The sequence below is a fragment of the Ciconia boyciana genome, chromosome 16 (assembly GCF_034638445.1).
Source record: "Ciconia boyciana chromosome 16, ASM3463844v1, whole genome shotgun sequence".
Lineage (NCBI taxonomy): Eukaryota > Metazoa > Chordata > Aves > Ciconiiformes > Ciconiidae > Ciconia > Ciconia boyciana.
The window spans coordinates 4,129,027-4,150,180 of record NC_132949.1 but is presented as its reverse complement, the minus strand read 5'-3'; the positions used below and the strand labels follow the sequence as shown (position 1 = coordinate 4,150,180).

General features: G+C 37.6%; 1 protein-coding gene across 1 annotated transcript in view; it reads right to left on the bottom strand.

Moving 5' to 3' along the window:
• The window catches only part of PITPNC1 (phosphatidylinositol transfer protein cytoplasmic 1), an 84,195-nt gene that overhangs the window by 29,602 nt on the left and 33,439 nt on the right, over nt 1-21,154 (bottom strand). Inside the window, exons 2-4 of the mRNA XM_072881411.1 lie at nt 14,481-14,629; nt 10,420-10,508; nt 9,965-9,972 (exon numbers count right to left, since the gene is read on the bottom strand). Coding sequence (XP_072737512.1) covers nt 9,965-9,972; nt 10,420-10,508; nt 14,481-14,629 — 246 coding nt within the window. The remainder of the gene's footprint in view (nt 1-9,964; nt 9,973-10,419; nt 10,509-14,480; nt 14,630-21,154) is intronic.

Genomic DNA, 21,154 nt, shown 5'->3' with positions numbered 1-21,154 from the left:
ACCATGTATCTCAGTATGTTGCTCCTATACTGGCAGACATCCAAAGGCATCTGCAAACAAAAGCCTTAGCAAACAGTAGGCACTACAGGGAAAAAAGATTAAAAAAAAAACAAAAAAACCCAAGGTTTGTCATAAGGTTCTAATTTGTATCTCCAAAATTAACCAAAAAGTGGAATGAACATCCTTGAACTATATTAATGTTAGCTGGAAGAAGAGATGAATAAAAAGGGTTGATTTAAAGAATTCTATAATGAAATGTTCCTAGAGTAAGAAAAGTTATGTATGTGATGTTACAAAAAATAGGGAATGACCCAGGAGACACAGGGATGCCAGCATGTCTTAAAACAATGTTTGATGTCACTCAGAGGACTCTTATTCAAACAGCATAAACCAACATTCCAGTTGTTTTCTGTGTTTGCAGTAGAACATGGAGGGTTGAAAAGTAAATTACTACTGAAGGTGGATTATGAAAAGCAGATTTAAAAAAAATGGCTAACCTAATGACAGACATCATCTGCTGCATAGTTTTTAGAGCATTTGGAAAATAACTACATTGGTGCTAGGGTGGTAAAAACATGGGTTATTGATCTCAAAAATTTAGTATATGGCAGCCTTGTATTTTACAAAGATGTACAACTACAAGGGTCACAGTCCAGGTGTACAGAGCTCTTGCTGACAACAGTCTAGAGCTCTGCATATGGGCATCCTGTGGGAAAGCATCCCTGAGGAAATGAGAGGAGACTGCCAATGAATATTTTGTTTTATCAGCAGTTACTAGTACTGCTTACTGAATGCAGTAACTGGTACTGCACTACTGAGGACTCAATGCTTAGGTCTGAATAACAGCTTTTAGAAACATTTTCACTGAAAATGGTAGAGTTGTATGCCATACTACCTATGATATACTAGTTGTTTAGAACAGTTCTTAGGAAAACACAGTTTACTAGCATCATGTCTGCAGATTTCAAGGTTACTGCTCTAGGCCATGTTTTAGTTACACGTTAGCATGTGTTAAGTATCTGCCCTCTTGATATGAGGACCAAAATTTAATTTTCTTTGCTACAAAATTAAACAAAATCAACACCCCCTAAATAAAATCTAGTAATTGATAAAAACAGAAAACAGAACAACATCAATGATCTATCACTAGTGGAATGGTCATCAAGACTATAATGCTTGAGCAGACTGAGTACCTAGGTCAGAGCTTTGTGAGTCTGCAAACTTCAGTTATACAGTCCGAGTCTAGTGGATTGTCAGAAACCTCGGTGGCTATCGAAATTGCTCTGACTGTGCTGACCCTAATGGCTCTGGGCAGTGCAGTTCTCTTGGCTCTTTTAAGAAGTAGCAGGATCCACCACAGGACTTGGTGCTGCTTTCATGGTCCCATTGTCAGACAACTCCATTGGCAGAAGGAACTTCAGTATAGCATCTGTCACATTTACAGCTAATACAAAGCTAACACCCTTACCAAAACAGTTCCTCGTTCCTGGTTCTGATTAAAGCATCTTTGCTTATGATCTAACTATAGAAATTCGGGAGTTGTTGGATTGAATACATTTTTCAGTACTCAAACACATTTTTCTTTGTTGCTTTTAGGTCACAGTTTCAGGTACAGTGGAGGATAAAAATGCAAAATGTGAAAAACCTTTGCGCTGTTGATCTGAAGCATGGCTACAGTTTCATAGGAAATTTTGAGTAAAGCCAAATTCCAGATTTATGTTTTACCTTGCTATCAAAAAACCCTACTATTTTCAACCACTGTCTAGAGTTTACCAGCAATGAGTCAGACCATGACACTGAAATGCAGCCATTTCATCTATTGAACTTAAGGCTGCATTAGGCTGCCCATAGCAGCTCAGCAAGCCACTGCTTGAATCTAGTTGTTGTTTCCTGTGAACCCAGAATCTAAACTCTAGTTAAAAAAAAGAGATCTTCTAGCCTGGTATTTCAAAAAAGAAACATTAAGAAAAGACTAAGGATCTTCAGACTATTACAGAAGAAGAATTATAAGTGCCATTTACCTCAAGCCACCTCATTAGAGAGCAGAAAGTCATTTTCTGCACAAAGCTATCAAAAGTCAACCTCCCTGTGTATTTAGTATAAAGGCGAGGGCTGTAACAATCTAATTTGAGATTATAAATGGTAACATGAATTTACCCCAAATGACAACTAAAATTCACCAAAACCTACTCCATTGCAAATATATCTCTCAGAAACTCAACTGACTGGCAGCCACTGTTTTAGCAGCTGGGGGGGGTCTCACTGGCTTTCAGAAACACTTAGCAGGGTCCAAATTTTTGAACGTTTCACAGAATGTGTCTCATGATTCATCAGCTGCACTCTGACTAATTGGCAGAGGGCTCTGGCAGAACCAGAAAACTGTTTATGCATCATTCAAAAGACTTTATTATTCAACATGCAAAAAGTTGTTGGTTTTTTTCCCCTGCTTAAGTGGCTGCTTATTTACTTAGCCAGGGATTAGAAGTGTTATGCAACAGTCAGAATCAAACTTGGGAGTGAATGGTAGGTAATAAACCTTTTAGTAGATTTTTTTTTCCCAAAGCACCACTCCCTTTCTGCTCTGCCTCCCCCGGGGCGTGCGCTCTTCCAGCACAGACCTGGCAGCCCCTCCGTACACTGAGCACGCACAGGAATGCACAGGGCACTCCTTCCAATTTTCCATTTCACTATCTCTACAGCTTGCAAGCTTTGAAAAAAAACAACGGCAAATTGAATCTTTAACTTGAAATTAGACTTACATTCTACACAGTAGGACAAAGTCTTCAGAGTCCTAGTGTCTTCAATGATAAGGTTTCTTTGTGTAAAGCTCTCAAAGGAGGCATCTTTTATATTGTCACCTCCAGATTTTTTTAGATGTGTTATAAACTCCTTAAAAATTTGTTATAATCTGGTACACCTGTGATAATCAAAAACAAATAAGGAGAATATTCTGGGGGGTTTGTTTGTTTTTTTAAACTTTCTATATTTGGCACCCCTTTTGGAAGAACCAGGAGAGGTTTAAAGCTCAAGAGAGTAACCAGTGAAATAACCGGAGTCTGTAATAGTAATTACCACACACAAGCACGGGTATTTCCAGATTAAAATAAAGTGAAATGAAAGCAGCATACGGAAAACACAGACTGCAGTTGCATTTTCAATTCACTACAGATAACCTCTTGAAAAATGAAAGGCCTATTTTTAGCGTGATGATTGATTAGCGTTGCCATAGCAATAAGCAACACTTAAAAGAACAGGGTAGAACCTCAGTATGCCAAAACACTATGCCAAAGTCTTAAAGAGACAGTCAAACACATATGGTGTTTTACAATCGTTTTATGGAGAGGACTGTAAAAATAACCTTTGCATAGTAATTACACCCGAGGTGGCTGCAGGAATTACCACAGTTGCCAGTAAACACGCTGGACAGAGCATAACTGAGAAAGGTTTCTCTACCCTCTGTACCCTCCTTTGTATTTGTGAGTGCTATTCCATCAATACCGTTTTAGCTCGTCTCATTTGCCATTTGGTTTGTTTCTGCAGAATGTTCAAAGAACTACTAGAGACCTCACCATTGCACTTCACTTCTCCTGCTCCTTGTGAATATTAATCCACAATCCTTGGGAGTTATTTTTGTACAGTAAAAATTAATCCCACTTTTTTTTTTTAAGCAGTGAAGTATATCCCCCTAAATCTTAACATAAAAGCCTGGAGAGGCAGACATTTCATGTAAATGTTCTCTCTGATCTCCCACCACTTTTCAGACTGATGATTTTTTTTTTTTTTAATATGGTCACAGATACGTTATTTTGGCAACACAGGTGGAACTGGATCTTTTACAGAGCAATCTTCATGGAGCCTAGAGCTAAAGAACACAGTAACTGCTACAATGAGGTGAGACTGGCCAAGCAAAATTAGATTTTTTTAATAGGGTAACTTCTAGATACCTCATTCTTTGAATTCAAAATTTTTGGGCACTGTTTTGGTAGTCAGTGGATAACAACAACACTTCTTTATTGAAGATCAAAAACCTGGAAAAGACAAATGGAGTCCCTACTTCTCATTAATAGGCAAAGGGAAAGTGGGGACTATGGGGTAGTGGAAGGTCCCCAGACTTACTGAGGCAGGAGGGAATGCCCAGCACAGCAAGGGGCAAGGAGGGAAAACAGGCAGACACACGCACACCGGCCCCGGAGCAACAGTGGGCATTTATAAACAAGAAGGACGGATGGAGTGGGAGGAGGGATGTAACGTGGGAGATAGATTGCCAATGCCTCCGGACAGTGGCGAGGACAGAATGGAGAGACCTGCATGTGGGATAAAATAAAAATCACACATGGGTATGGATAAACAAGATGTCGTCTCTACAGTTTATATGCAAGAAGATATGTGAAGATAATATAGTGATGTCTCTACAGCATATTTCAAATTACGATATTTCCTTCAGCTGTTTACAGAAAGAATAAAGGTAGTTTCTTTAATTGAGTATTCAAAGTTTTTTGGAAAATGGCCACCATGTTATTAACTACCTTCAGAATACTCCGGACAGCACGGCATGGGAGCACACAGAGCTGCTATGTGACACAGGTTACTTACTACACAAACTAGCACCAATCAGGATGACAAAGTCAGAAGAGAATAGACGGAAAGGGCTGGGCAGGGTGATGGCAGAACTTGGAAGATGTGACTCAATGAGAGAGAGGAGAATTTGGAAAGCCAGATAAGCACAGGAAGGTGGCAAAGAGCAGAAAAAGCACTGTTGAGCGGAAAGAGTAGGAACAATGCAAAAAAAGGGCTTGAAAATAAGCAAGGGAGTTAAACTCTCCTAAACAAGTTCAGGAAGAAAACCACTATTTGTTTGTATTACATACAATAACTTGAAGATGAAACAGTCTAACAAGTTGCCTCCAACCACCATGAAACTCAGCACTTATCTCTGGTTTTGATTTCCCTTAGGATCTCCTTCTCTGATACATGGGAACAGTAACCTGTTTATTGAGGAGGAACGGAAGTGAGAAGCAGTGTGCACAAGTGAAAATGACAGTCCCATGAATCAGAGAGGGGTTTGGATTGCTTTATGATAAGCCAGTGGTAGAAAAAGGGAATTCTCTGAAGCAGTTTGATTTACTCTTTCAATGGGATTAAGCTATTAAATGAGCATACAGGTTTGCAGCTTTCTAAAAATACATTATTTGTTTCTTATAAATACTACAGAGGTCTTTCCTTTTTCTAGAGTCTCTAACGGAACCAAATCTGCATTTTACTAGAGTAATGTCACCAGTTAGCCTGTCTTCTAAGCTGGGGAGTGAGCGGGGAGGAATTTTGGTAGTAACTTTGTATTAGGCTCTAATCCTGCAGTACAGATTCTGTTGTATTTTTGATGCAGACTCTTCATATACTTTAGCTGGAGAAAAGTTTGTGCACTGAAGACTGATGGGTTACATCCAAATTTCAAGCACTGGTAATCAGATAAAGAGAACACAGGAAAAAACTCTACAGATTCCTTGCAGTGTTTATCTGAAACAACTTTTTTTCCTTCTCAAGTAATCTGATTATAAAAATAACAATTACAAAAACATTCCTTCCAGATAATTTACTTCATGGACAAACTGGCAGCTAAATGAAGCACATAACATGCCTGTTCTCAAAAGTAATCAGAAACCAGCAGGTCAATAATGGAACATTTAGCAACTATCACTCTGGGGCCTTGACACATACCAGATGAAATAATTTTATTTGCCTCAGTCCTTTGCTGTAGAAGAATTAGTGTCATTGTGATATATCATCAAAGGAATCACAGTCTCCTGCTTTCCGTTCCATAACTGTTTTTCATAAATTTTCTGAATTTATATCCTATTCCTAAGTTAATTGGAGACATTGGCAGGTTGAAAGAATGCTCTTCCTCCTTGCAGAGAGTAAAACATGCCAGTTTTAAACTTTATTTTGCTTTATATACTTATAATTGTGAAACTAACAATTGGCCGTAGATTATGCATAAAAAATTATCCAGCTGTTTTTAAATTTCAGCCCCAGAACTGAAATATTGCTAACAACACTGGTGCTGTTCAGATCAGTGAGCAAAACTATTTGAAATTATCCCTGGTAAACACCTGAACTGCACCTTCAAAGTCAGAAGAGTTTGCTTAAATTCTGTTTGTATTTTTCCTAACCTCTTTGTACTCCAACTTGATAGCTAAACTTTGTTAGGCTCATTTTCAGTGTACTTTGATCATATGAATTTTTTGTACCATGGTTGAGTGACCATACATTCATGATCTGATTATTTGTTTGCTTGAGGCTCCTCTCTTTTTGTCCAGAATCTCAACTGTCACTTGAACAGGTCAAATGCATATTTGCTCTGTGCTGCTTGTTGCCTAACAATATCCTGATGCATGTAAAGAAACTTAGTTCTATGCAATCCTTTTTCATTTGGTTTGCAATACAGACAGGTTTGCTTTCTAGTTAATTATTTCTAATCTAGCTGGACAACCTCAGAAAGAAAAATAAGAAAGCCTCCTGAGAGTTCAGTCATTCTTGTCAACATATCTAAGAACAGCATAAATATTTTGCGCTAAAGATACATATTTGCGAATGCTGTGATAAGCTGGCGCATAAGGGTTCATTGAGAGCTGCAAGGCATCTTTCCTCCGTCCTCCAAGCGAAAAAGGTTCTAGCTTGTGACTAGCAAAGGAATTCTTTCTAAAAGCCACCAGCTAGCAACACCCATTCCCCAAGAGCATGTTTAGCTTGACAGGACGCACTCACCAGTACCCAAGTCCTGTAATTGCTCATACAGCAGAGTCCCTATGAGTTACTTCTATAGGGCTCCCATTCAGCTGTATCCCAAATACAGTATCCCAAATTTATGAGCTTCACATCAACCTAATCACAATATTAAACGAACTCATAAATAAAACAAACATTTTTTTTAGCAAGATGTCTTGTCAGGTTTCTATTACAAGATCAAAACCAAAGCAACTCCTGTTCTAAGTTTAAGAGACTTTCTCACGTACAGTTCTTAAGTAATGCCCCAGCCACTAAAACAAGGGTTTGAACTTCATAGGAGTATCTTATTCTCTAAATAGTACCCCCAAACAGATACATGACTTCCTTTGGCTTCAGCTTTGAAAGTATTTTTTCTACTTCCTCCTCCCTCTCAATGTCAGCAGGAAGCTTGCAAGGATTAGCTCAAGCTTTGATACAGCATTTCTTGGGACATTACCCATGTCTCATCTTCCTGATAGGAAGTCTTTTGTATTGCAGTTTTAATGAGGCCCTCCTCCACAAACAGCATAGTGTACATTTTAAAATGCTCTCCTGACATTACCATATTTCACATATTACACACCACAAAAGCATCACTTGTGCAGTAGTTCTGTTAAGCTCATTATCTTAAGTGTGTCATTTGCTTTACATATTATTAATACGGTTGTCGAGACTTGGTAGTAGACCAAGCAGCCATCTCCTGCTGTTTGCCATCAAATTTAGGGTTTTGCTGTGTAACAAATACCATTCCTTAAAGCAGATGCCATCATAACTGGACCCAGATTAGAGAGTACTAACATCATGACACGTTACTTTCCATTTCCAATCACTCTTGGTTTTTTATACTATCATTGCAGAGAACAATATTCTGGAAATTATTTTCAATGCCTGCTGAGCTTTTTTTCTTAAAAGATGTCCTAATTTCAGGTCCTTAAGAAGGACACATTTATGAAATCCTTAATATTTCACAGGAAAACCAGATGGATGAAATTACTCTGCATTGAATCTCTGAATGCTAGTGTATGTGCTTAAATGCAATTTCTCAACAGCCTTCATATTTTACAACTGAAAAACCTTAAGACTGTCAGCAAGATTCAGTCTGTTGTTCACATCCTCTTCCAAATCACTAACATACACTGAAATAACGCTACTGAAGCCTTTAAGGTCCTTGCTCTTTATTTAGAGTGGAACTTATGAGGTTAAGTAAGGTGTGAACATACTACATAGCAGTGTGTACTTGACTTGATAAGATTATGCTTTATTTATCCAATTATTGGCCCGCTTTTAGAATCAGTTTTCCTTGAAATGAGGCTCAATTTAATTCTTAGGATGTCCCACAGACCCTTTGGGGGGAATTTACTATCTTTAAGAAAAGGGTTTCCAAGCTATCTTCCATATTTTGGGCAATGTCTGTGGGTTTATTCTTTCCTTCAGAATTCTCTAATGAATATAGAAGATCAAAATTTAGAGAAATATTCCAGACAAGGATAGGAATTATTCCCAGTAGTGTATTTTTGTTCTAGATTCAAGAGTTTGAGGCAAAGGCACTTTCTCTATTTCCCTTGAAGATAATTTCATAGTCTATCAGCTCCATTAAAATATATTTTAGATTTTTGTCTGAAGTACAGTTTCCTTAATCTCATCCCAATATTTCTAGTTCTGTTTCCTTGCACCATGGTGAGTAATTAGTCCCCAACTCCCATAGGCAGTTATACTGTCACTTAGTGACTGTTTTGCCTACCTTCTATGTTTGTCGACTGATTTAATTTTTCTTTACAAGTCTCTTCAGCCCTGCAATCATTTTTGCTGATGCTCTTGAACATCTCTTTAGCTGTATACCTTCTACAGAGCTTCACCGAATTGTGTTCCTGGTGTTGTCTCATCAGATAAGGTAAAGATCACCTCCTGATTCAAATTCTATGAGTACAGCGTTGCTGTTTGGTTTTGATAATGTATTGCATTTCAAATTCAGACATATATTTCTGCCTGCTACCACCCCTTTAATCATTCCTACTTGTCTCGTTCAGCTAAAGAAAAAAAAAATCACATTAAAAAATTCTAACTGACTTCCAGTTAAAGAAAAAATATACAACAGAGTGTAAGTAACAGACATAGTGCACGTCATCTTCCCAGCCTAAGATTAAACCTGCTATCAAAGGATAAACCCTTAATTAACATAAACTGTCATAGGCCCTCCTGAAGATATCTTCTGACAAAAATAGCTGAGAATCTGTCCCCTTGTTACTACTGTCCATTATGGGACATTTGGGTTTCCTCTGACAATCAAATGAATTTTAAACAGGAAACAAAGCAGAATATGTAATAAGTATCTACCACAGATATTGAAGAGCACAGTTTGGTACTTTGGATTTTCAAATCTGGTCACCAAAGTTTCAACTCTAAGTCTCCAGCTTTCAGATCTGAGCCTTTAAATCCCTTTATTTTTTTTCTTTCACATTTATCACATTAGAATCTTTTTCTTCTCCGTATTCTTTACTGATTTTGAAAAAACTGCACAAACATTTTGAGCACTGCAGGGTTAAGAAAAACAAGTGGATTATGTTTTATCTACAGTCAGAAGTTCAAACTAAATCGAGGCAGGAGTTTCTGAAAGGTCCCTTCACCTGGAACTTCCTCACCGTCTCCTCCTCATCTTCCAAAGGTTGCTGAAAACTTACTGTATATTATTGAGGCCAGCACATTTAAAACAATTTTTCTCATGATTTATGTGCTATATTTTGCCTTAGCTCTGCTAGAGGGAATAGCTGATTTTTCTGGGCACCATGCCCAGATTATTTTTAATCTTGTCTACAGATCATACAGTTTCCCAGATACTATACCAGAGATGAGCATTTTATAAGTTAATAAAACAATAAATAAAATAAAATCTGTTCTCATGTCTCCACGTAATAACTGGAACCTTAAAAGCCCTGCCCTGTTTTATAGAAGCTTCTCTTTGTTACAGTCTCTGACTAAAAATATATCAAATTATTTTTAAGTAATAAAAACCAAGGTAAATAATTTATAGGATCCCCACAGAAACATTTCAAAATTAACCTTAAATTTCTTAAACAAGTAGCTAAAATAAAGTTCCACTACTGAATGCATTGTGTATTAGTTATATTAAGAAGGAATCAGTTTGTATTCCACTATTTCACATAGTTATTCTATTTTTAGAATAAAAAGAGGAAGAAAAACTTACTGTGTATTCTGATTTCCAATTGTCCATTTGTAAAAAAAAGAATGATGAGGGAAAAGAAAAAAAAAAGAAATGTGAAATAAAACAATGATGCAAGATCCTTACAGTAAACATACATTAATAATAAAAAAATTTGTGTCAGATAATCTGCTGATTTATATTTGACTAAAATCTACGGGACAATAAAGAGTACAAGCTAGCACAGAATCTAAGCACCTGATGTTTTCTTTGCAAGGAAGAAACTGCATAGATACAACACTCTAGTTTTTACCTATCCATAGTCTATAATCTTTATTTCCTGATATCAGTCAATATAAGATGGAAAAATATATGCTGTTCAACAGGAATTGTTAAAGTAACTTGGCACCTGTGGCTCAATATGTAACTTGGAGCTTCTGAAGATAAGCTAAACTATCCAAAAAGTACAAATCAGTAATCATTTCTGCTTTATTCCTTACCTGTGATTGTATAAGGATAGTAATTCCAGGCCTTCTCTGTAACATAAAATATTTTGGGAACAACTGCTCTAGCCCAGCTAGGCAGTTTGCTGAAAACAAAAAGAAAATATGAAATTAGAATATGTTATGACTTATGAGTATTGTAGAAAAGAAGGTGCTTCCAAACGTGCTCATAATTTGACAGGTGTTTCACAGGCCACAGCAATACCTAGACTTCACAACAGCATTTTCATCTCATGACTGTGCATTCCGTCTCAGCTTTCTCCACAAGCATACATGAAACCAAGTCTGTTGGTTCCCCTCTCAAAGTGACCGATATGGTGCCTCTGATCAGATTTAAATTGAGGTTGCAGATCTCAAGAATTTATGGCCTCAAACCTTTGGTCATGGATGAAATCAGCAGGTTAGACCAGACAAGGTGTATCTGTGTCACAGTATTCTTAACCACAGGGAGGCACCCTCTAACAAGAGGTCACGAGTAAATATGTGCTTTCAGTCCACTTCGATCCCGATTCCATTATTTCTTCTTAGAGACTATTTCTTCCTCCATATTCTCTGCTGGCACACAAACCCTTACATTCAACTCACCTAGCGCGCAGTTCTTCCCACGCTACCAACACCAACTCTTGAGTAGGAAGCTTTTATATTAAAATTAACAAATCACTCAAAACACCTCTGTGATGCTGGTAGGTAATATTAGTCCCATTTTGCTGGTGGGAAAAGTAAATCACAGAAGTGAAGAGAATTAATGGAACTGATGTCATAGCTCAGGGCTCGGTCTGTCAAGAGAACTTACCAATGTGGTGGTAGAACAGCAGTAGAATAAGAAATGAAAGATGTGGATACAGCACATGGAAAGATCATTAAAGGGGAATTAAATAATCCTATGGAAAAGTGGGAGCATTTTCTTTACCATGGATCTTGGGTCTCTCATTTCCAGAAGTCTGTTCACTCAGGGTACCAAAGAAGTGATGAACAAACATACATTTTAAAAAGGCACGTTCATGAGAATTCATCTTTCAAACCTTTCTTAATGACATCAATTATAATCACTGAAGCTGCCAGGAACAAAGATGCTGTAGTAGTCACTCAAAGGCAGGCAGACCTTTGGAGACCACAAATATCACTGTACTTTAGGGACTCCGTTAAAATCGTGTTAGTCTGGTGATGTGCTGAGCAGATCACCCAGCCTAAGACTGAATCTTTACTGAACTAAAGTAGATGCTTTCAAACCTCAGTTTTCTAAGTGTAAATGTTTGAAACAGTTATGTTTAGATAACTGTGTGCAGAAAGTAAATTAACTTTCCGTATTAGCAAATTTCTGAGGAAAATACAGAGTTTGGATCATTAAGGCTTATTTAACCATGATCTAGCTACACATAAATATTGCATTTGCCCAGAGGCAAAATGCAGACATTAGTACATTATCTAAAGATTCAAAGTCAAGTGCATTGACTTTTGCTCTTTGATGACACTGCTCAAAACCAGAATCTTTTCTTTACATAAACCTTTCTTGCATACAGTCTTTTAAGCAGCATTTTACATACTGCATAATAGACTTCACTGTATCAGATCTTTTGTTAATTTTGTCAGCCTCTGTCAGCGTCTTTTTATGACTATCGCTCTGCTCCCTCCCTTTCCCCTGCTAAACTTTACTCTGATGCCTAAATAATAAATACCAGAGGACGCAGACTTTCGGCTTCTGAAAACAATGCTCCAGCAGGAGAGATGAGGCAGTAAACAATTCTGAATATAACTAAGGCTTACCCTGACACTAGAAAATTTTACTAGTAATGTTTTAGCTAACATACAGCTGCTCATTTGCTTTTTGTTTGTTATTGTTGTTTTTAGCGTATTTGCCTGTCTACCTATCTTCGCCAGTACAGCACATCTCCAAAGCAAATAATTTTATGAGCAAAACACACGTTATACTCAGAGTTGCCAGCAAGTCACAGTCATAGACACACATGAATTGTTTCAAGGGTCCATTCAGAGAAAGAAAATATAGTATTTCTATTTTAGCAGCACTGGTATCTGTGGATCACGTTCTCTTTGTTGGGGGATTTTTTGGGGTTTGGGTTTTTTTTTTTATTTCTTCCTTCCCCAGATGAAGTTCAGTCTTTCAGCACGTGGGGAGGAAGTGTTTCTTAAAGGCATTCTGGCTGAAACCATTGGTAAGCAAGAAGACCCTCTGCAAGAATTAAAGTATTAGCAGGCAAGAAAAGATAAGTGAAAATAATGCACAAATCTTTCCAAGAAACCATCACTGAAATATGTAAGCTCCAATTTCTTCAGGAGAGATCTGTACAGAGCAAAATAAAGTGAAGCAAAGCTAGCAAGTTTATTAGGGCGGTGGACCTTGGAAGAAGAAAGATGAGGGAGAGAACTGTGCTGGTGTAAGGAGTCCTGTTCCTCAAGGCAGGCAGGCAGAGGAGAAGTTTTCAGCACATCTTGTATGGCAGCATGTCTCCTTGAGTGAAGTCTTCCAGAGAGATCCTGGCCCCCCAGCGAAACCTACAGTTGCCTGAAACCTTGCTGATCCTTTCCACAAAGCTTTAATAGTACTGGAAGAGCTGGTGGTATTGTGACACCAAAACCAGATTCAAATAGCAAAGCTGGTGATGATTATCAAGGAGTATTTGTAATTATCATTAAACTCAGTGAGCCTGACTTCAAGCATCCACCATAGCTTTCAGTAAACTTCACAAGTTGTTGTAGGCACACAGATACTCTTTGTCAATGTTCATACCCGTCTTTGACTAAGAGATCCTTTGTTCCATTGCCTGCACTACCAGAAACTACATGCTTCCCAAGTATGTCTTGTGCGTGCTTTCTAGGACACAGTCCTTGTGGTTATTCTGAATTACCCTAAAGTGGGAATTCTGAATATGCTCTTCTGTGCTTAAAGCCTTATCTCTTTTTAACATGAAGGAAAGAAATATCCAGAAACAGAAAAAACCCAAACTTCTGGGATCTCTACAACAGGAACATATTTATTGATTTTTCCCCAAGTCCTGTATCTAGCCTGTGAGAGAACAGAATTACAATCACAACAATATTAAATGTTGGCAAGATATATATATATATTATTGGACTCTGTGTGTGTGTGTGCAACATTACTGGTGATTCAATTTAGCCTGAGTTAAGGATAGATATGTCAGGATGGCAGTGGAGGAGTAACTTGCAATGTAGAAGCAATAGCTATAGTGTTTCTATGCCCACTATGGAATGCTGCAGAGCATAAGTTTAATAAAACGAAACAGGCTCAGGGGAATAGAAGAACACCAGAAAAGCAGCGATACTTCATTAGATCAGCAGTAATAAAAATGGGAACAGATTGAGCAATACATTTCACAGGACACAAAAAAATATATATTTTAAAACATCTCCAGCCTTTGAGTGTGGAGGCATTGACTCTCAGCAGTATAATTTCACCATAGGAAGAGACACATATTTCACTTTAAGAAATGATGGAACATTTGGGAAACAAAAGCAATTTTTTCCATCATGTCTTTAAACTTATTATTTTGGTACAGAAAGTCATCATTGTACAAGCCTAATGGTCATTCATAATGTCAATTAACTTTGCTGAGGCAAATCTTTTGTCACCAAAAATGGAGTACTGGCTTTGTGACATTATTATGAAGCGAGAAACCCTTAAATAATTTTAGTGGTTTGGTTTTGGTTTTATGGTGAGGGTGGGGTGTTTGGGTTTTTTGCTTTTTAGTTTGTTTGTTTGCTTGTTTTTCCCCCCATAATTCTGGAAAACAGAATGACAGTTAAGTGTAAAAGAAAACAAAAAGTTCTGATTTTCAGTACATCCTTAACTTCAAGTTATAATTCATTCTCTTGGTGAAGATAATCTAGAAGAAATGACAACTAATGTCTCTCTTTCAAGTCACCGGTCTAGTCCACCTTCCTTCTTCCCACGGCTACCAGGAAGCGGCATGTATTCGTGGGAACACGTTCCACTTGAAACAGAAAGGCTAGTGGCTGGAAGGGATATTCCTCGCAAATTTTTTTACAGCCCACGCCGAGAGAAACAGCGTTATTGCACTTGCCTGTTGAGATAGACCCGTTTTTCTGTTAGCTGACCATTGCCATGATTTGGATCTTCATAGGGTTCATTCTGCACCACTTCCACACCTTCACCTCGGTCACTCTGCTCATGGCTATGCTTGCTTATCATGTACAGCTGTCCAATTCTGTACTGCAAAGCACAATCAAGAACAATGTATTAGCTTTATGTAATACATGTATTCAAAAGCCAACGTCATACAATGATATAGCAGTATGTGCAAATAAAAGGCGGTTCAAGGGCGAAAACCAGTATTTTGCAGCTTCATTTAGACCTATAAGTCAGGGTACTCCCATTATCTTAAGTCCAGGGCGTCACTTGTGGAAAAAATAACAAAAAACTGTGTGTATACAGATGTAAGAAATCAGGCCAGCCCTTTATTTTCAGACTGTATTTGTAAGTAAATAAGTTAAGCATAAATAAACAATTGATCTACTGCTTCCATGTGCTGACATGCAAGGGGATTTTAATCTGCAGGTGAACTCTAAAAATTCTATGGGACACAAGATTCTCCTGTCATGCCAACACAATGCCAAATAATGAAGCCCTGCAAAAAGATTCAGGAGAATTATCGCTGATCCACAGAAATAGTAGTGCCAGCTCTTAAGAAAAAACCCATGTAGACTCTAAGTCCTTCGAAAAAGAAGACAAGTGAGACACTTGAGACAAGTGATTTGGCAATATTATTAAAATGAATTTAAGCACTTAAATGATCCTTTTTCTATAGGTTCTTGAGTTACTTAGGAAGCCAAAACCCAGGAGGGTTGACCCAACGTTGCTATCACAGAAAAATAAATTGTTGTACCGGCAATTGATTTTTTTTCTCAGTATGTCTGCATCTGCACCAGGGCTTTTCCCGCCAGAGAAATATAACAAAAAGTACATCCTTGAACCTTCATTAGCAAAGATTTTAGAGTAAAATTGTACTTTCCCATACATTTTTCTGGTCTGAGATTTTATTCTCACTTAAGTCTTTTCCACATTCTTCAACATACCATGGTTCTTACAAGAAATTGTCTTTGGACCTATCCAGTTTTCTCCATTTGGATCCCTCTCTCTCCCAAAGTAATTTATTTAGGCATATACATGCTAATCACTTCAATCACATCAATCACTTCAAATACAAAGAACAACCTGTTAATTTAGAGAATAGCTGAGCACACAAGCTGCCAAGTACTCACTCAGCATAAGCAAACAAAAGCGTAGTGACAGTCTGACCTCAGAAAACTACGAGATTCTTGTGGTTATTATATATTATAAACAGCAATCCTATCGCAGACTTTAAAAAGCCCAAAAAGCCCAAATCAAAAGAGCAATTAGCTGGGAAAAAAACCCCAAACCATCACAGACCTTGTTAACAACTGCCAACAAGACAGTCTTACTAAACAGAACGATAAGGAATAGGATGATGGAGGGCTCCCTACCGAAGTTCTTTAAATTCCACATAACCCCATTTCATTCCCCTGCAGCAGGCAGGCCACAAGAAGGTAAGAAATTTAGAACTTGCATCTTGCAGGATCATTTGCTTCAGGGACAGGGATTTCCCTTCTCCTAGCGCTGAATGGAGATCTACTTCCTTGCCAGCCACACACTACAACAGTGAAGCAAATTACTTGCATCAAAAAAGTGCCTTTCAGCTGATAATTCCAAAGTACAAAAAATGCCTCAAGTTTATAAAAAGGTTCTTGAAGGGCAAAAGGGTCCTCTGAGGGGGGGATGAGGTACCTTGGATCTAGTCTCTTTTCCTCTAATCTAATTAGGTAATTTCAGTGGACTCCTTTCCCATTACCTTTCTTCAAACGTCTCCTCACAGTGAAGAACATAACCCACTCTTAAAACTTGTTGGAAATAGTAAAAAAGAGGAGCAGGAACAAAAGAAGATACAATTGTCACAAAACTAGCAAGTGTCATACGGGTCAGGTCAATTAATTGTGCAAATGTGATCCTTGCAACATTTGAAAAAAAATCAGTAAATCTCTGCATAAGTGCTGGCTATGCAACTCAGAGGTGCCTGGAAATTTCAGTGTTACGCACATAATGCTTCTTCCTCTCCTTTCTTCTCTTAATTGGTGAGAATTTATGGCCTTTTTTTTTTTTTTAAATTAGAATGATCATTCTTTCTCTTTATATCCTATATAACTTTGGAGAATCTACTCTCTCACTACATAGAAATGTTCCTAAGATTCACTAAAATGATAAGCAGAATAATGCTCTTTAAACAATTTGATGCTGGCACTATCTCCTGCCGATATATCCAGCTTTCTCATCTATGGTACCTCTTTCACACAAAATGTCCCCATTTAAGAGATAAGCCCTAAAATTATTTTTCTTGCTAATCCAGTTAACTACCTTAGTCTCTACTGGATCCTTTTCTTCTCTGTCTCATCATATTTAAACATTTCGTCCTAATCTTCAAGGCTCTGAAGAGCTGCTGTCCTCACACACACCTTTTAACTAATTCCATGAAAAATTGTCTTCTCTTTTTCACTAAGAATAAATGAATACACTGGTACACAGGCAAGGCAAAGTTTATGGACAGAAGCAGTATATTTTATTTGATCAACTAGTACCGTTGGAAAAAGGAGAACTTTCAGGCACATGAAGCTGTTCTGTAGGTCTGATATCAAAGCAACATACTTCAAAGCTGAATGCAAGTTGAGAAAAAATGCTTTGCCTTTAATTAGATATGTATCAATTAGACCACCTGAGAGTAAAGATGCTTACTGCCTGTGGAGTGATAAGGATGTTAGAAAAGAGGAGAGGTGATAAGGTGCTTATCTTCTAATGGAAAGAAAGAGACCAGTAATTTATAGCCTGTGGAACATGAAAAGGTTAGGTGAGGAGAGGGGAGAGGAATTACAATTTGCCATAAAGCCAATATTTCTATTGAGATCTCTATTGAGATTTTTGTTATCCCATAAAGTTATGACTGTTAGTTGCCATGGACATCTCTGGAAAGTGTTTCGTGCTTGCACATATCACTGCATGCTTTGATTTCCTACTTCCATTAGTCCTTTGCAATTTTGCTCTCAGATTCAATGGTCAAATGAAGACCTCTCAGTTTCTGCTGGAAATATTGGCTCAGAAACATCAAGACGAATGTACGTTCACAGTGACAACTAACAATGGGGTTGTCCTAAAGCATTCATTTGCTCCAGCATCACGAATCAGAGATATCCACCTATAAGACCACCACGTTTTGCTAATGGAGATTGTTGTTCTTCCATGGACCCATACTACCATAAAATGCTAGCAAAATATCGAATCACAAAGACTGTAAATCAATCTGAGTACATGGTTAAGAGTGGTTAAGCTGCGTACCTGCTGTACTCTTCAGATGATTATCAGTGTTGTCAAGTAGAAATTACTTTACAGAAAGGTTCTACTTCTCTGATGAGACTCAAAATCACACACAGTCCAGTTATACCAACATCTCACAGAAGGTATCCAAGGCAGATCAGCATGGCGCTTCTCACCTGGGAGATGCTGAAGAAAACAGAAGGCACCACAACTGGTGCTGGACAGCAATTCTGCAGGAATCCTGGACAGCAATTCTGCAGGAATCTTATCGCTATTCGCCTCTCCCCAGGCGATGACTTTCCATACCTATGGATCTGACACCAGTCAAGTGGAAATATCCACCTTTCACAACTACTGAAATGACTGTGCAGTCCTGCTAGAAAGCAGCTGTATTCTGCAAAAGAAACATACTTTTACACGTACTTCAAAGTAGCTAACTTAGCTCCTTTGTGTGCTACTCATTTGTTTTTATCTGGTTTATAAAATTTTAATATCATTCCAAAGCGGGATGAAAAAAAGAGTTAACTTCCAAAATTACAGTACTTTACTAAACTGGAGAGTACACAACTATTATTTCAGATAAAATAACTGTTTTAAAAGTGTATGTTTATATTTACATGAATAAAGTCCAAAGCAAAGATGTGTCTTTCAGAACTTGCTGAAATTTAAATGCCTGAAAAAAAGTCACAGCTTTTTCTAAGTTCCTATCAATATTGTGGAGAAATATCACTTAAGAAACATTTTACGGCAGTAGATAATACTCATTATTCCTGCAAGGGTAAACTGATGTGCCACTATTCTTTATGTTGCTCTATCACAATCTGAATTTTTGTGTTCTTAGCTGTAAGACAATTTTCCAAGACCATATACTGTTTCAAGGAAGTTAGTAAAATTTCACGCAATGTTACCTGATCTGAACTTGGTTCTGGAGAAAAGCTCTTTGTTTGAAAACTCTTCAGTTTAATAGGGGAAAATTTCTTCAACATCAAAGGCAGAACTTCAACAAACAAATGCACTGAATGTGGAGTTAGAGATTTCTAAGGATATTGCTACGTAGCTTTTGTAGGAGACTTGATGTTTCTCAACTCCTAATGAGTTAGACATTGTCTCAGTGGTGACTTCTCTTTTCCTTCAACAGGCAGATGGTGTTTGCCTATTGGGAGTTTAGTCATACAAGAAACAAGGTTTGTATTAGCAACAGCATAATGATGGTCAATCTGATTTTGTTTAAAATTATGTGAGACCAAAATCACCTTTTTGGTGTTCTTGAGACGGGGGGGGGAAGAAAAGAAAAAAAGGGGGGTCCACCCTACACATCTTTCATTTGTAGAACTCCCATTGTCTTAAGCAGAAGCTGTACAAGAAATCCTTGTACAAACATGTCTGAATTTTTTTCAGCCTGACCGACTATGCTCAGTTTTTGATCTAATACGAGCCTTAGAGTACAACCTTTCAAACTTCATGTGGAATGCAAGAAGTAACATTCTCTCAAAGGAGAAATTATGCCAAAGCTATCCATAATCTGAAATTTTTATACCATTCCTTGAAGTTCTTATCTGAATTCTCACAGAAAATATAAAAGATTTATCATTGGCTTCATCTTATATGGCAATTCTCATATTCAAAAGAATTGTTGAACCCTTTCATCTATATTTACTTTTCTATAACTAGACTAAACCATCAGGGATGGTGCTGCCATTTCGATTTATGCAATTTATTGTTCTAAGTCAGTAGTGAGATCCCTCCCTGCAGTTAGAAGCTAGAGTCCAGAAGATGCTGAATGTCTTTCATACCTATTAAAGGTAATCGTTGTTCAGCACACTGCATTTTCACAATGGAAAGTGTTTCTCACGCAGTGATTCATGCTAAAACATGCCAGTGGCTTCTAGTCCTGCCCTCAGAAAATTGCTAAGGTAAAAACAGAAAAAAAAGAAGAAACCCAGCAACAACTAAACTGAAACAGCTCTGTACTTGTGCACAAATGTGCTCCTTTGCAGAGGCAGCTATAAAGGGCACAATCCTGCCTCCATTGATGGCAACAGGTGTTTTGCCATTGACCTCAATTTAGTAAAGATTTACTTCTAGCAAGAAAAGATAATGAATCAACTTCATCGTCAGTTGTATCTGTCTAGCTACACTGAATCCAAGGACATGGATTATGGCAAAGCAGTAGCAATTTGATTAAGGAATTCTGATTTATAGAATGCTATCTCATTAATAGAAAACAATCTTAAAACTGACTGATATGTTTCTGATTTATTTTCAAGTCATAGTCTGTGGAAGACTCTTTGTGTGCTCCTTGGTGAATGTGTTCCAAGACTTCATTTCAGGCCTTTTTTTTTTTTACTAAAAGTATTAATAGGAATAATATTCAGCACTTGTATAATGATTTCCATGTTTAGAATTATTTAAAACAAGTTCTGATTATTCCTCAAAGTACCACCATGACACAAGCATGGTGATGCCCAGGTAAGTGACTTGTCCAAACATGCATAGCCTGTCACTCCAAGCAATCTCTTAACAGCAGTTTTACAGATATTTTATGTCTGGAATAACTTGTTTGGAAATGTACTTGCTTGAGTAACTATCTTTGTTTAGGAGGACACACTGAAGTTTCCTATTGTGTGTTTTGTCGTGATGTTAGAAAGCGTTGTTTTCAGGTCTCGATCAAGACCTAAGCCCCACATTGCCATAAATATGAAAAGTTTACAGTTAGATATTGAAGACAGGCAAAGAAAGTATTATCCTTCTTTTATATTTGATTAATTGAAACAGAAATTAAATTAATACCTCAACCTTAAAAAAGACATCTGTGATAGAAAGGGAATTTAACCTCAATCTAGTGATTTCCAGCTCAGTGCTTTTACCACAAGACACCTGTAATTTTTTATTTAAATTCTAAACAGTAATTACTTAAACAGAAGTGGTTTCTCTTATCTCACTCACTGACTATAAATCCTTCATGTTGTTATTAGACATCATTCTGTCTGCCTTCTGAAATGGGCAAAGCCTAATGCATCCTCATGCTCATCCGGAGGTTGAAGCAGAGCCCTCACATGTGGGCAATTATAACACTGGCTGATAGAGCACCAAGACTGTGCCTTCTGATCCCCATACTTGTGTAGATGATGATTCATAGCTATTAAGAATAATTTAAGAAAAATCTTTTCCATGACACAAGCTCCAGGTTCTGACAAGGTGATTTGTTTTCCTTGTTATTAACATTCCTAGGTTGGTTTTAACGAGCGTAGAGGAATGTACAATGTGCTGGTATTTGATGTTTCATGTACTGGTGGGTTCGCATTGGCTCCTCCTTCGCTTGCTTTTTGAATTAGGTTTTTGTTTTTGTTTCAGTTG